General features: G+C 42.0%; 1 protein-coding gene across 1 annotated transcript; it reads left to right on the top strand.

Annotated features, from left to right (window-relative positions):
- The first annotated feature begins 9,884 nt into the window (after positions 1 to 9,884).
- TP53TG5 (TP53 target 5) lies at positions 9,885 to 12,042 on the top strand. Its single transcript, XM_043982089.1, has 4 exons — positions 9,885 to 9,908; positions 10,365 to 10,436; positions 11,038 to 11,168; positions 11,628 to 12,042. Exons 1-4 carry the CDS (start codon positions 9,885 to 9,887, stop codon positions 12,040 to 12,042), a joined length of 642 nt encoding a protein of 213 aa, XP_043838024.1.
- Positions 12,043 to 13,525: the final 1,483 nt, after the last annotated feature.

Genomic DNA, 13,525 nt, shown 5'->3' with positions numbered 1-13,525 from the left:
CCATACTTTGAATACACAAGCATACTGATAGGTCTCCTTTGCTTTCATCAGATAAGAATACACCCAAGTTCTCTCTTACACACTCACATTTGGGATAACTTACATTTCTCTGTATTGTTTAAATAAATATACAAAGCACTTTCCTCATGGCAACTCAGTGAACCAAGGATACACAATGCACACACCCATAGCAACCCTGTCCACACGCAAACAACATTCAAATACAAATGATTTCCCATGCAGACCATCAGACACATTGGTGCACTCAACCCAGAATCTCCTTTGTACATAAACACACACGCATACACACGCACTTGTCTTCCTTGTACACACAGACACGCGCATTTACACATGGTCTTTTTGCACACTGACGTTTCCCTAGAAGGCACAGGGCACAGAAAGGTAGGGGCTGGACCTGAAAGGGGTCACACTATGTTCCCGGAGCGTTTGTGGGAACGTATAACACGCTGCAATGAGCCGTGTCCCCGCCTCCCCTGACCCATTACAGGTGTACCGTTGCACTAAAGCTGGGTCATAAACCCTTCTCCCTAAGACTCACCAGACTGCTTCCCACTCTTTGCTCTCGGATCGACGTTGCGGGCGCACTGGGTAGGGAGGAAGCCAGAGCCAGGGCGGAGCTCCTGGGGAAGGGAGAGAGGCGGTGTCTAAACGCGTCCGGAGCCGGCTCCCACAGCTGGCTCAGAGTGCTCAGCAACGCAGGGACCGAGAGAGGGCACTGTGGAAAGAACTAAGGAAGGAAGGCCTGGAGCTGACAGATGGGAAACATAGTATTAGGATATCACAGCTGGGACTTTAGCGATCATCTAATCATATAATTAAAGACCTCTGGGGCTGGAAAAGGCTTTAGAGGTCACCTAGTCCAATCTCCTCATTTATAGGGAAGGAAATTGAAGCTATGTTAAAGTCATTTTTCCAAAGGTGGCAGAGCAATTAAGTGGCAGAGCCTGGAGGAGAACCCAGTCCTCCTGAATTAACGGGCTTGCCTCCTTCTGCTAGGACAGAGGTCTTAACCTGGGAGTTCCCCGTCTAGATTTCAGGGAGTCTGTGAATTTGGATGGGGGAAAATTACATCTTTATTTTCACTCTTCTCTAACTGAAAAATTATGTTCCCTTCAATTATTTTAAAACATTATTCTGAGGATTGGGTTCACAGATTTCACCAGATTGCCAAAGGGGTCCATGACACAAAAAACCACTAAGAAACTCTGCACTAAAATAACAGCTCTGAGACCTTAGATATAATATAATCATAGAACTTCCTTTTGGAGCTAGATTAGAGCTGGAAGGAACCTTTCAAATCAACTAGTGCAACCCTCTCCTTTTACAAATGAGGAAACTGAAACTCAGAGCAGGGCAGGAACCTGCCCAGTCATACAGTGGGTTAGTGGCAGAGCCAGAGCCAAAGCTCTGGTTTTTAGACTTCCAGAGTAATGTACTCTACTTAGATAATACCTAGGGGAACATCTGAACCAACTGTTCTTATAATATCACCTTAGTAAATACTTGTTTATAAAATACTATCTGTATATATTTGTGTGCAGAATGCACATTATATATGTCTGTATTTATATGTACATACACACATATAGTCGGAGAGTATGCATTTATCAGGTGCCTACTGTGTCAGGCACTGTGCTAGGAGTTCAAGGAAAAGCAAAAGGATCATCCCTGCTCTCTGGAAGCTCACAGTCTACTGTGTGATGCTTGTATAGAAAGAGGGACCAGTGCTATGATTTCATTACTACAGGGAACTTCCAGGTGAGGAATTGTCTTCTAGCAAAACTCATCATCAATACTTTTTCTTAAACTTTATCTCCTAGAGAGTTCTCTATAGAGCACTGAGAGGTTAAGAGATTTGCCCAGGATCTCAAAGTCTACATATGTCAGGGACTGAACTTGAACTCAGACCTTTCCAACTCCAATGTCAGCTCTCTCCACTATATCACACTGCACATAGCCTTTCATTCTTTGTATATATGTAGTACATATATATATATATATATATATATATATATATATGTGTGTGTGTGTGTGTGTGTATATATATGGGGGGTCTTCAATCGAATAAATGGCCCCACCACACTTAAAGTAACTAATGTAACTAATATAAAGTAACTAATACATGCTCTACACCCTGATACCTTTATCAATCAACCAAAAGCATTAAAATGGGTGCAGAAAAATTCTTATTCAATTTGGAAAGAGTTAAATGAAATGCTACACATGAAGTGTATTGATATTGTTTGAAGAGACTCAGTCATACCCTGTAGGGTTTTGGATAAAATAACAATCTAGTTCAGAACCTGGCATTCAAGTGGCAGGCCATTCTAGTGGGGGAAAGTGGTTTCAGCTAAGCCTCTGAGAGGGAACTGCTTGAGAATGGGAATGGGAAGAAGAAGAGAGCCTCTATCTGTCCTCCATCTTGACCAGAGGATGACCTCGTAAATTTCAAAAGGTGAGAATATTTTGGACTTCCACAAGTGCCCTTGCAATATCCCTGGAACAGCTGTGGCTGATGTCAGTGTCTACATTGGAAGAGGATGACAAAGTATACACAATGAAGAAAGATAGCTTCAAGGAGCCCATCAGAATGCTGTCTCATATCCAAGGGCAACTTCGTGAAGATCCCACAAATGGAAGGAAAGTTCTGCCAGCAACCAGGAGCCACTGTGAGTTACCCTTTTGCTACGTATGTTCTCTAAGTTAGAGCCCACTTTCCCCTGGATTCCATCCATGTCTATATGTTCTTTTCAGGGAGCTTTAGGAGCAGGTGGTAGAGGGGAATATTTGTATCAACTGTTATTACTATACTACCTTAGTAAATATCTGTTTGTAAATGCTAATTAAATCCAGCTGGCTAATTAATATCAAATAATATACAATATGGGACACACAAGTGGGGGCTTGTGAGCTATAGTAGTACAAAATCCCTCAGAACTCTAGTTAACCTTAGAACCCTGGGGACAGCTAGGTGGCACAGTGGATAGAGCATGGGCCCTGGAGTCAGGAGGACCTGAGTTCAAATCTGAGCTCAGACACTTGACAAGTACTAGCTGTGTGACCCTGGGCAAGTCACTTAACCCCAATTGCCTCACCAAAAACAAACAAACCTTAGAACCCTGACTACTTAGCTAACTGCCCTGTGGAGATCTGATGTACTATATGAATAGGGATCGGATAGTAAGTCCAGAACATGCTCTTTACACAATACATGTATATGTATTCTCAAGGTCTCTCTGAAGAACTTTGGAATCGATTGTGAAATGCAGAAGACACCAGCATAGGACCACTCAGCCTAGCATGCTCACATCAAAGAAGGCACTGTACTCTAGGAGCAAAGCAGAATTTAGCAGTTCAGAAGAAACATGAGATGCAAAAATCTAGAGATATCTCCACCCCAATTGTCATATGGACTATTCTTTCTGAGCTTATATTGACCTAATCAGCCACAGTCGGACACACTGGATCTCTGTGTGTGTGGCAATTGGGGTTAAGTGACTTGCCCAGGGTCACACAGCTAGTAGGTGTTAAGTGTCTGGGGCCTGATTTGAACTCAGGTCCTCCTGAATCCAGGGCCAGTGCTCTATCCACTGCACCACCTAGCTGCCCCTGACACACTGGATCTTGACTCCAACATAGTGATGTCATTTTGGTCCACTTCAAGAACAAGGACAACCAAGCAACCAAGTAATACATGTGTGTATATATATGTACATGCTTTGCTCCTAGAGTACAGTGCCTTCTTTGATGTGAGCATGCTAGGCTGAGTGGTCCTATGCTGGTGTCTTCTGCATCTCACGACTGATTCCAAAGTTCTTCAGAGAGACCTTGAGAATACATATATATGTATTGTGTATATGCATGCATGTGTGTGTAAGACAAACAGGTAGGCAGAGTGGATAAAGGACCAGTCTTAGAGGCAAGAATACCTACATCTTCCCAGAGTTCAAGTCCTGCCTCTGATGTAGATCAGCTATATGACAATAGACAGATAAATTAACCTAAGACTTCGAGATGTGTTGCTGATGTACATTGGGGAAGAGAATTTCTATATGAAGAGTTCCACAAACCTATGAAATCACAAATCCAGACACACACAAAAATGACGATTGATGATGAGGCAACCTGACATAGTTGATAGAACATCAAACTAGGAGTTACTCTCACCTGTGGCTCCAAGAAGCTGTAGCATTCAAAGTGTAGCAGTTAAGCAGTATAGTGGATACAGCACTGGACCTGAAGTTGGGGGTACCTGAGTTCAAATATCACCTCAGACACTTACTAGCTGTGTGACCCTGGGCAAGCCACTTAACCTCAGTTGCTTTAAACATCATCCAAGGCCATCTGAAGTTATCCTGATGTATATCTTGCCACTGGCCCCAGATGACTCTGGAGGAGAGAGTGAGGCTGGTGACTTTGCACAGCCCTGCCTTACTTAAATCCAATTCACTGAAAGTCATGACATCAGCCTGATGTCAAGAACAAAAGACAAACAAGAACAACATCATGTGAAGTGACCACACCCCTATAAAACCATCTTGGTAGATGGACTAAACCAGGCTGAGGGTAACCAACAGGCCTTAAACCCATTGGTAAGTTAGGGGGATGCCTACCCCCAAGCATATGAAAATATTTCCCCTGATAGGGTGGACAAATGAGAAAAATTTGTTCCAAAGGTCATCAAGGTGGCTGAAACAGGCACTGTGGAGCTCTTAGAGCTTGGTCAGACATTGAAGATGCCAAGGTCATCAGCTGCATCCCAGGCCAATGCCAGTCATCCTCATTTTTGTCTTGCTACTAGATTTCATTGACTCTGGAAAAGAGACTGAAGCTGACTGTGCAACTCTGCCTCACTTAATTCCAATTCATGGGCAAGTCAACATCACCCTCTTAAGCTCTTCAAAAACAACTAAAACAATAATATTAGCTTTGTTATCATGAGCAAGTCACTTTAATCTCTATGTGCCTCAAGCAACTCCCTAGGATTTAGCACCTAAATTGTATATGTATACATATACATATACATATACATATACATATACATATACATATACATATACATATACATATACACATATACACATATACATACATATACATATACATACTCATATGTTGAGATCTGAATTGGTGGATAGAGCTCCTACCTCTTAAATAATTTTCCCTTCTAGAATATACAGTAATGATGAATATTAAAAAAATTACAGCAAGTATCTCTGATTAAGACCCCATTTCTCAAATATATAGATAATTGAGTCAAATTTATAAAAATAAGAACCATTCCCCTTTTGATAAGTGGTCAAAGGATATGAACAGGTAGTTTTCAAAGTAATCAAACCTATCTATAGCCATATAAAAATGCTCTAAATCACTATTGTTTAGAGAAATTAAAATTAAAATAACTCTGAGGTACCACCCCACACCTATCAGGTTGGCTGATATGACAGAAAAAGAAAATGACAAATGTTGTAGGGGATATGGGGAAATTGAGACATTAATGCATTGTTGGTGGAGTTAAGTGATTCAACTATTCTTTCTGCTTTTCTTTTCTTTTCTCTTTTTTTTTTTGCAGGGCAATGAGGGTTAAGTGACTTGCCCAAGGTCACACAGCTAATACATGTCAAGTGTCTGAGGTCAGATTTGAACTTAGGTCCTCCTGAATTCAGGGACAGTGCTTTATCCACTGTGCCACCTAGCTTCCCCTCAGCTATTCTTTTTTTTTAAGTGAGGCAATTGGGGTTAAGTGACTTGCCCAGGGTCACATAGCTAGTAAGTATTAAATGTCCGAGGCTGGATTTGAACTCAGGTACTCCTGATTCCAGGGCTGGTGCTCTATCTACTTCGCCACCTTGCTGCCCCTCAACTATTTTTTAAGAGCAATTTGGAGCTATGTCCAAATGGCTATAAAACCATGCAAAAAAAAAAACCTTTGACCCAGCAATACTACTACTAGATCTGTAGCCCAAAGAGATTTTTTTTAAAAAGTATTAGGGGGGTGGCTAGGTGGCGAAGTGGATAGAGCACCAACCCTGGAGTCAGGAGTACCTGAGTTCAAATCCGACCTCAGACATTTAACACTAGCTGTGTGACCCTGGGCAAGTCACTTAACCCCAATTGTCTCACTAAAAAAAAAAAGTATAAGGGCATATATATATTCTCTCTTTATATAGATAGCTATATATAGAAACATACATATATACATATACATGCACATAAATATAAATATATATCAGCTCTTTTAGTAATGGCAAAGAATTGGAAATTGAAGGTATGCCCATCAACTGGGTAATGGCTAACCAAGTTGTGCTATTTGAATTTGATGGAATACTATTGTACTATAAAAAATTATGAACAGGATGTTCTCAGAAAAAAACTAGGAAAACTTACATGAACTCAGTTACACAAAGTGAACTGAGCAGAACCAGGAAATTATTTTACAAAATAACAATATTATACAATGATCAGCTATGAATGACTTAGCTATTCTCAGCAATACAATGATCCAAGACAGTTCCTAAGGACTTATGATAAAAAATGCTATCCATCTCTAGAGAAAGATCAGATGCATATCAAAGCATACATATTTTACTTTCTTTCTTTCTTTTTTTTCAGTTTGTGTTTTCTTTCACAACATGACTAATATGGAAATGTACCTATGTCAAGTTGCTTGTCTTCTCAATAAGGGGGGGAGGAGATGGAGGAATGAAGATAACTTGGAACTCAAAGTTTTAAGAATGGAATGTTAAAATTTGTTTTTACATGTAATTGGGGGAAAATACAATGTTAAATTTTTAAATAAATAATTTCCCCTCTATAAAAAAGATTGTTCCCTTCTGATGTGCCTGGGATTATAATTATTTCCTTGTGATCCAGAGGATTGCAAGACTGTGGATCCATTTCCTCCCTCTAATAGATTGGCCTGTCTTGAAGAATCATTTTGAAATAAATCTTGACCATTGAGGTGGGAGAATAAGAAAAATAACTATTCATTGAGAAAAATAACTGAACTATCAGTTCCCTGAAAGGGGAAAAAAGCAAGTGAAAGCAATATAGTTGGTCAGCCAAGAGTAAATAGATGGAGAAATCTGGGGAAAGAAAAGGAAATAATTGTGGTAAGGATAGCAATTAACCAAATAAGCAACATTTATTAAGCACCTACTGTGTGCAAGAAACTGTGCTATGGATACAAACACAAAGAATGAAGTAATTCCTATATTCAGAGAGCTTACATTCTCATAGGATAAGTAGGGAGAAGCACTTAAGCATATACATTATACCTTGAAAGGACCTTAAAAAATGGGTAGTTTTGAAACTATCTGGACTTTTGAAACTATCTGGTCCTCATTTTACAGATGGGAAAAACTAAGGCCCAGACAGAGGAAGTCCATAGTTTTCCATACCCACTGAGATAGCACCACAAATAGGATTCAAACTCAAGCAGACCTATTGATTCTAAAACCAAGAATCTTTCTTCTACACCATAAACATGGAATTAAAAGACCTGGGTTCAAATCCTGAGTTTGGCACTTACAGCTGTGCAAACTTGGGAAGTCATTTCTCCTCTTTGGGTCTCAGGTTCTTCCTCTGCAAAATGAGGAGCTGAACAAAATTATTTCTAAAGGTCTTTCTAGTGTAATTCTTGACTCAAAGGGGCAGTTGTATGGGACTCTCCTCATTGGTGGAAACTGATAACAGTGCATGAGTTATATTAAGTTTTAATATATATGTATATATATACACATATATACATATGTATATACATGTAATATTAAGTTGATGAGATTGGGAGGAAGAAGATAACTAGGCACTTCTGACCTCTAGAGAGAAGATGCATAATTCCAACCTCTCTTCAGGTTCATGAAGAGAGAAAGACTCTAGACAAAAGCTCACTTGTAGAGAAGCAGACAAATCTCTGTTATGTCCCTATCCCCAGCTTGCTACACTAGACACTTTAGGGGATTTCTCCTTGAGTGAGATCTGAGACTCTTGATTGAACTAATTTATCTCACATCCAAAAGGAGAGCTTTTTCACTCTGTATTGTCTGGTATATATGCTCATATGTATACTCTCTCTGATTTCTGTTTTGCTATCAACTTGGATAAATGGGTTTCTTTGCAATTTGCTTTGTGAATTCACTGTGGAACTGGAATCTTGTGGAAAAGGGATTAAACTTTGGCTATGTAGCTTGGGGCACTCCTTCCCAATTAAGTAACAGAGATCAGGAGTTTAGCTGCAACCTAAAAATGATTTTCCCTATACTAATAATATTTAATGGAGCAGATAGATCTAACTCTAGCCTGGTAGTCCTTTTCTCTGAGGAGAGCAGAATGGCTAGTCTCTGTCCCCAACATCCTGCTTCATTTCCTGGAAGGAATCAAAGTCTCCCTTAAAGAAGGTGAGGGGAGGAGACCCTAGAGATGTCTATTCTTGCTTCCATTTGAGCCACATTTAGATGGACCCATGTGGACATACATAATCTACACGGGCCAAACAAAACATAGTCCCACCACACTTATACCAACATTCTATGTTTTATAGTCTAGCTTTGACATTCTGTAATTCTCTTATTCTATTAATCAAGTGGTGTATAGCAAGGGACACCATAGTGTCATGGAAAAAGCAGTGAATTTGGGGACAGCTAGGTGGCCCAGTGGATAGAGCACCAGCCCTGGATTCAGGAGGACCTGAGTTCAAATCCAACCTCAAATGCTTGACACTTACTAGCTGTGTGACCCTGGGCAAGTCACTTAACCCCAATTGCCACACACAGAGAACAGTGAACTTGGCACTTGTGCTACTTATTAGCTTTATGACCTCACCTTCCCAAACCTCAGTTTCCCCATCCATAAAATAGGGATGAGAATTTTTGCACCACATACTTCACAAGAATCATAAATGATCAATCAATTTAGAGCAAGAAGGAACTTTTCAGATCATAGAGTCTAATCCCTTCCTTTTACAGATGAAGAAGTTGAGGCCTAGATAGGTCAAGAGACTTGCCTAAGGCCACAGAAATAGTGATGAATGGAACCAAGACCTGAAACCAAGGCCTCTGACTTAGAATTCATTGCTCTTTTCTAAGCTTTCTTTGTAAAAGTCAAACCAGATAATGGATATGAAGGTACTTTAGGATCCCAGTGTAAATGTTCATCCTCTGATCTTACCAGCTAAGTGACCTTGGTCAAATCATTCCCACTCTGTGAGCTTTAGTTCCTTCATCTGTAAAATGGGGATAATAACCCTTGTACTGACTGACTCATATGGCTGTTGCGAGGAAGTACTTTATAAACCTTAAGTAACTATAGACACCGAGCTATTATTATGTTACTGTGGAAAATATAATAATCACAGAAGACATTTTTATATAACATGTGAGCTATTATTATTGGATCCCTAGGGGATAAAAGGGTTTTTGTGGGGTTTGGGTATTTGGGGAGTTGGTTGTGGGGGTTTTTTGGCCACAGCAACTCATGAAACTGTCCTATGAAGGCTTGAAATGGGTTTAATCTGAGTCACTGTAGAAGGAAGCACCCACACCATAGAAAGTCTAGATGTTTTGAAGTAGGAAAATAAACATTTTCCCATTAGGAGAAATGTTGGATTTCACTTCCCATGCTTCACCTTGTCAATCCCCAAAGATAGGGCCTCCCCCATGCCAAGTATAGCACCACCAAGAGCCACATTTCTGGCATCACAAAGCTCCATGAGGTCACAGCACCCTTATCTAAGTCACAACCCACCAGCCACAGCAAATCACTGACTTCCTCTGCGGAGAGAGGAGCAGGCCTATCTTGGCACCACACCTACCCCATCAGACACTACTTGCTCTCCACCAAGAATTAGCCCCTCGGTGAAACAGAGAATGAAAACCAGGCCTGTTCCCAAGGTTAAGTACCATGCAGGGCACAAAGGCGTCCCCAAGGGATCAGGGCTTAGTAGGGACCAGAGCAAGGCCATGGAGAATACTCAGAAAAGTAGTGGGCAAAATACTGAATTTAAAGTTAGGAGAACTCAGTTTGAAACTTGGCTGTGCAGCTTCCAAGCTTTGTAAATTTCTGAAAGTCATTTCAACTCTCTAAGGAGACCCACTCCCTAATCTGAAATATGAGATAATCATTCTAGATGGCCTCTTAATTTTCCTTTTAGCCCTAAATCCTATGACCCTAGAAAACACATTACATGGAGCTGCCATATATACCGACCATTGAACCAAAACTGGGCTCTCAACAATCACTCCATCTCACCAGAAGTCATCAAGGGCTATTGAATGTAAGAGCCCAAGCTATATAATACATAGAATTTCCTCTCCCTAAACATATCCCCAAAACTTCTCTTTCCCTAGGTCCAAAGTATGGAGCAGTGGAAAAGGAACTCCAGACCCGGCAGGGAGGCTGAGCTGAACCAGCTAAGGATGGTAAGAGACAGACATCCCCATCTTTTCTTTACACAAGCTCCTAAAACTTTGGACTGATCGCCCAGCAAAGAGGTCTTCAAGCCAACAGGCTTCAGTCCATCTCATTTTGTGGGACCTAGAACTTGGAAGGAACTTTAGAGTAATCTAGTTCAACCCCCCTCATTTTGTAGAGGAAAAAAATGAGTCTAAAAGAGGACAAATGCTTTATTTAAGGTCCCAGAGCTCTTTTCAGAGTCACAACTTGGACACAGATTCCCAATCCAGGGTTGTTTCCACTATGTGATGTTGCTGTCTTCTCACAGTTTTAAATCACAGGCTGAGCTGGCTTGAGGGGTCCTCAAGGTCTAAATGACCAAGGCCAGGATGGCAGAGTGTAGGGGAAGGTCCAAGAAAGCTCATGATTGTCTCTCCTGGGGCAGCCAGATGGCGCAGTGGATAGAGCACCAGCCCTGGAGTCAGGAGGACCTGAGTTCAAATCCAGCCTCAGACACTTAACACTTACTAGCTGTGTGACCCTGGGCAAGTCACTTAACCCCAATTGCCTCACTAAAAAAAAAAAAGAATGATTGTCTCTCCTAACCCTTTCTGTCCTCCTGTGTAGGTGATGAAGAACCTGTCCCTCCTGAAGCTGTTGAAGAAGTCAAATCCCCGTGTAATAGGTCTCCACAGTCTGGCGAAGTCCTGCTGGAAGCTGCTCTTTCAAGTGCCCCAGATACTGCGTGTTTCCTCTAGGTGATTAAGGCTCTCCCTGTGCCCAGAAACTTAGTCCATAGAGCATGTCTGTCTTGGTCCAAGGCCCTGCATTTTATAAAGGAGGAAATGAAGGCCCAAGGTTTAACATTAAATTCATGGTAGAGGCAGGATTCTAATCCAGGCTTCCTGAATCTCCATAAAATGCTCTTCTCCCCAACACTAGTCTCCTTTTCACCCTTCTCCCATCTCATTCTGCTGGTACAAGTCTTTGCTTCTGATGACAGGAGTATCCAGATGACATTATTCTCTCTTGTGTCCAGGCTGAGGTCAAGCATCCCCTCTCCTTTCCCAGAGGCAGATTTAATTAAGGTTGGGGGAGGGGTAAGGAAGAGGAATGAGTGGAAGAATGCAAATGTAGGGCTAACTGGATCTGATCTCCCCCAGGGCTTGGGTTTCTGTTGTATTGACCACCCTCTACCCTTTCCACTATCATTCTAGGACCAGTAGTGGTACTTCCTCCCAACTGATGAAGATGAACAGAGCTCCCATAGAGATTGGAGAACTGGTAGCAAAGAATGCAAAAGTAGAGAAGGCAAAGGCAAAGGTGGAAAAGGCCAAGAGAGAGGTCAAGAAGGCCCCAAGGACTAAGAGTCACTGCTCCTCCTACTCTAAGGCCAAAGCCGCCAAGGCTCCCCACTTCATCGTCTTGAAGAACTTTTCCAAATCCCCCAAAGCAACCTCCCAGAACTTTAGCAAACCTTGGACATGGTTCGAGGGCCTGCCCAAACGCATCCATATACCAGCCCCCAGAACGCTCTGTCGGCCTTCTTCACTTCGCTGGGTAAAGCGCTGCTGTACCCGATTCTGTTCTGCATGCTTGGAGCTACCAAGAGCTTACCCCTACAAAGCATGATTCAGGCTGCTGCCTGGGTCAAATGTCTTAGACACAGGCTCTCTGTGTGTTTATTGGTGGCAGTTTGGGGGGTGGGGATGGAAGGCAAAGGTTAAAATCATAGAGCTTGACAGTACCCTTCCCCTCCATCTTAGAGATCATCTCACCTTCACAGGTTGGGACATTAAGGCCCAGGGAAGAGGGGAAATGACTTGACCACAGCTAACAGTCAGCAGAGCTGGGACTGGAACCCAGGCTTCCTAACTACAAATACAGTGCTATATTAAACTGATAACAATAACCTAGGAGATGTTAGAATGGCATATTTGCAGAGGGACTGGGCCTTAAGAATCAGGAAAACCAGAGTTACAGCTGTACCTCTGATTTGGTGTTCAGTCATTTTTCTAGCTGTGTCCAACTCTCCATAACCCCATTTGAGGTTTTCTTGAAAGAGATACCAGAGTGGTTTGCCATTTCCTTCTCCAGCTCATTTTACAGATGAGGAAACTGAGGCAAACAGGGTGAAGTGACTTGCCCCAGGATCACACAGCTAGGAAGTGTCTGAGGCCAGATTTGAACTCATGTCTTCCTGACTCCAGGCCTGGCACTCTCTATCCACTGGGCCACCTCTAATAAAAAATTCTGATTTGAACCTGGGCAGTCTTAATCTCCTTGAGCCCCAGACAACTCTCCTAACATAAGAGCATGAGCTTCCAATATCAGTGACTAAAAAATATTGTAAATAAGGGTTCAGCTTTCTGTTTGGTACAGTGAAAGGGTCACTGGGCATGAAGCCAAAAGATCTTGAACCTTAGACTCAGGATTCAATTCCTAATTCTGGAACTTGCTGATGTGCTCTGGTCATGGGCAAATAAGTCGGTTAAATTCTTTGAGCCGTAGTTCTCATCTGTCAAATGGGGAAAATCTACATACATACATACATACCTATCTATATATTCCCCAGGTGACAGGGTTTATGAGGAAAGGGCTTCATGAGCTATAGAAATGTAAGTTATTTTTACAAAGTGCTCTCCTCAAACAATATTGAAGAGGAAGTACAAGCAGTAGTATTCCTATTTTACAAATAAGGAAAGAGACATAACAGAGAGGTTAAGTGATTTGCCTGGGGTCAACCAAATAGTATGTGTGGGACTTGAACTCAGGTCTTCTCATGCAAGGTCAGTGATATTACATCATACAAGGCAACTACAGTTTTCCTCCTTGCCTCAAGCAAGCCCCTAAATTTATGTGAAGATCCTGGGGTACAGAAGTGACTCCCCACAAAGGGCTCTCTGACTGAGAGCCTCTTCTCCCCTGACCATGAGCATTCTTCCAGCCCAGCACTCATCCCATCGCAGCCCACCGTTCCAGCAGTGTGCCCTCTACAATGGCCCACCCTAGAACTCTGGAAACCTGTACCTTCCCAGACAGGTGGCTTTAGACATCCCCTGTAAAACCTACCCTTAAGCAGCGCCCCCTAGCGACAGCGCGTCCACTTAACAGG

Source organism: Dromiciops gliroides, chromosome 2, assembly GCF_019393635.1.
Source record: "Dromiciops gliroides isolate mDroGli1 chromosome 2, mDroGli1.pri, whole genome shotgun sequence".
Taxonomy (NCBI): domain Eukaryota; kingdom Metazoa; phylum Chordata; class Mammalia; order Microbiotheria; family Microbiotheriidae; genus Dromiciops; species Dromiciops gliroides.
The sequence above is the reverse complement of the archived record's forward strand: the minus strand, read 5'-3'. Positions and strand labels throughout refer to the sequence as shown.

What these genes read in the sequence shown, in the direction of transcription:
- TP53TG5 (XM_043982089.1), top strand. Translation starts at nt 9,885, where the DNA reads ATGAAAACCAGGCCTGTTCCCAAG. An exon ending in AAACCAGGCCTGTTCCCAAG is followed by an intron (nt 9,909 to 10,364) that starts GTTAAGTACCAT and finishes CTCTTTCCCTAG; the next exon opens with GTCCAAAGTATGGAGCAGTG. An exon ending in ATACTGCGTGTTTCCTCTAG is followed by an intron (nt 11,169 to 11,627) that starts GTGATTAAGGCT and finishes CTATCATTCTAG; the next exon opens with GACCAGTAGTGGTACTTCCT.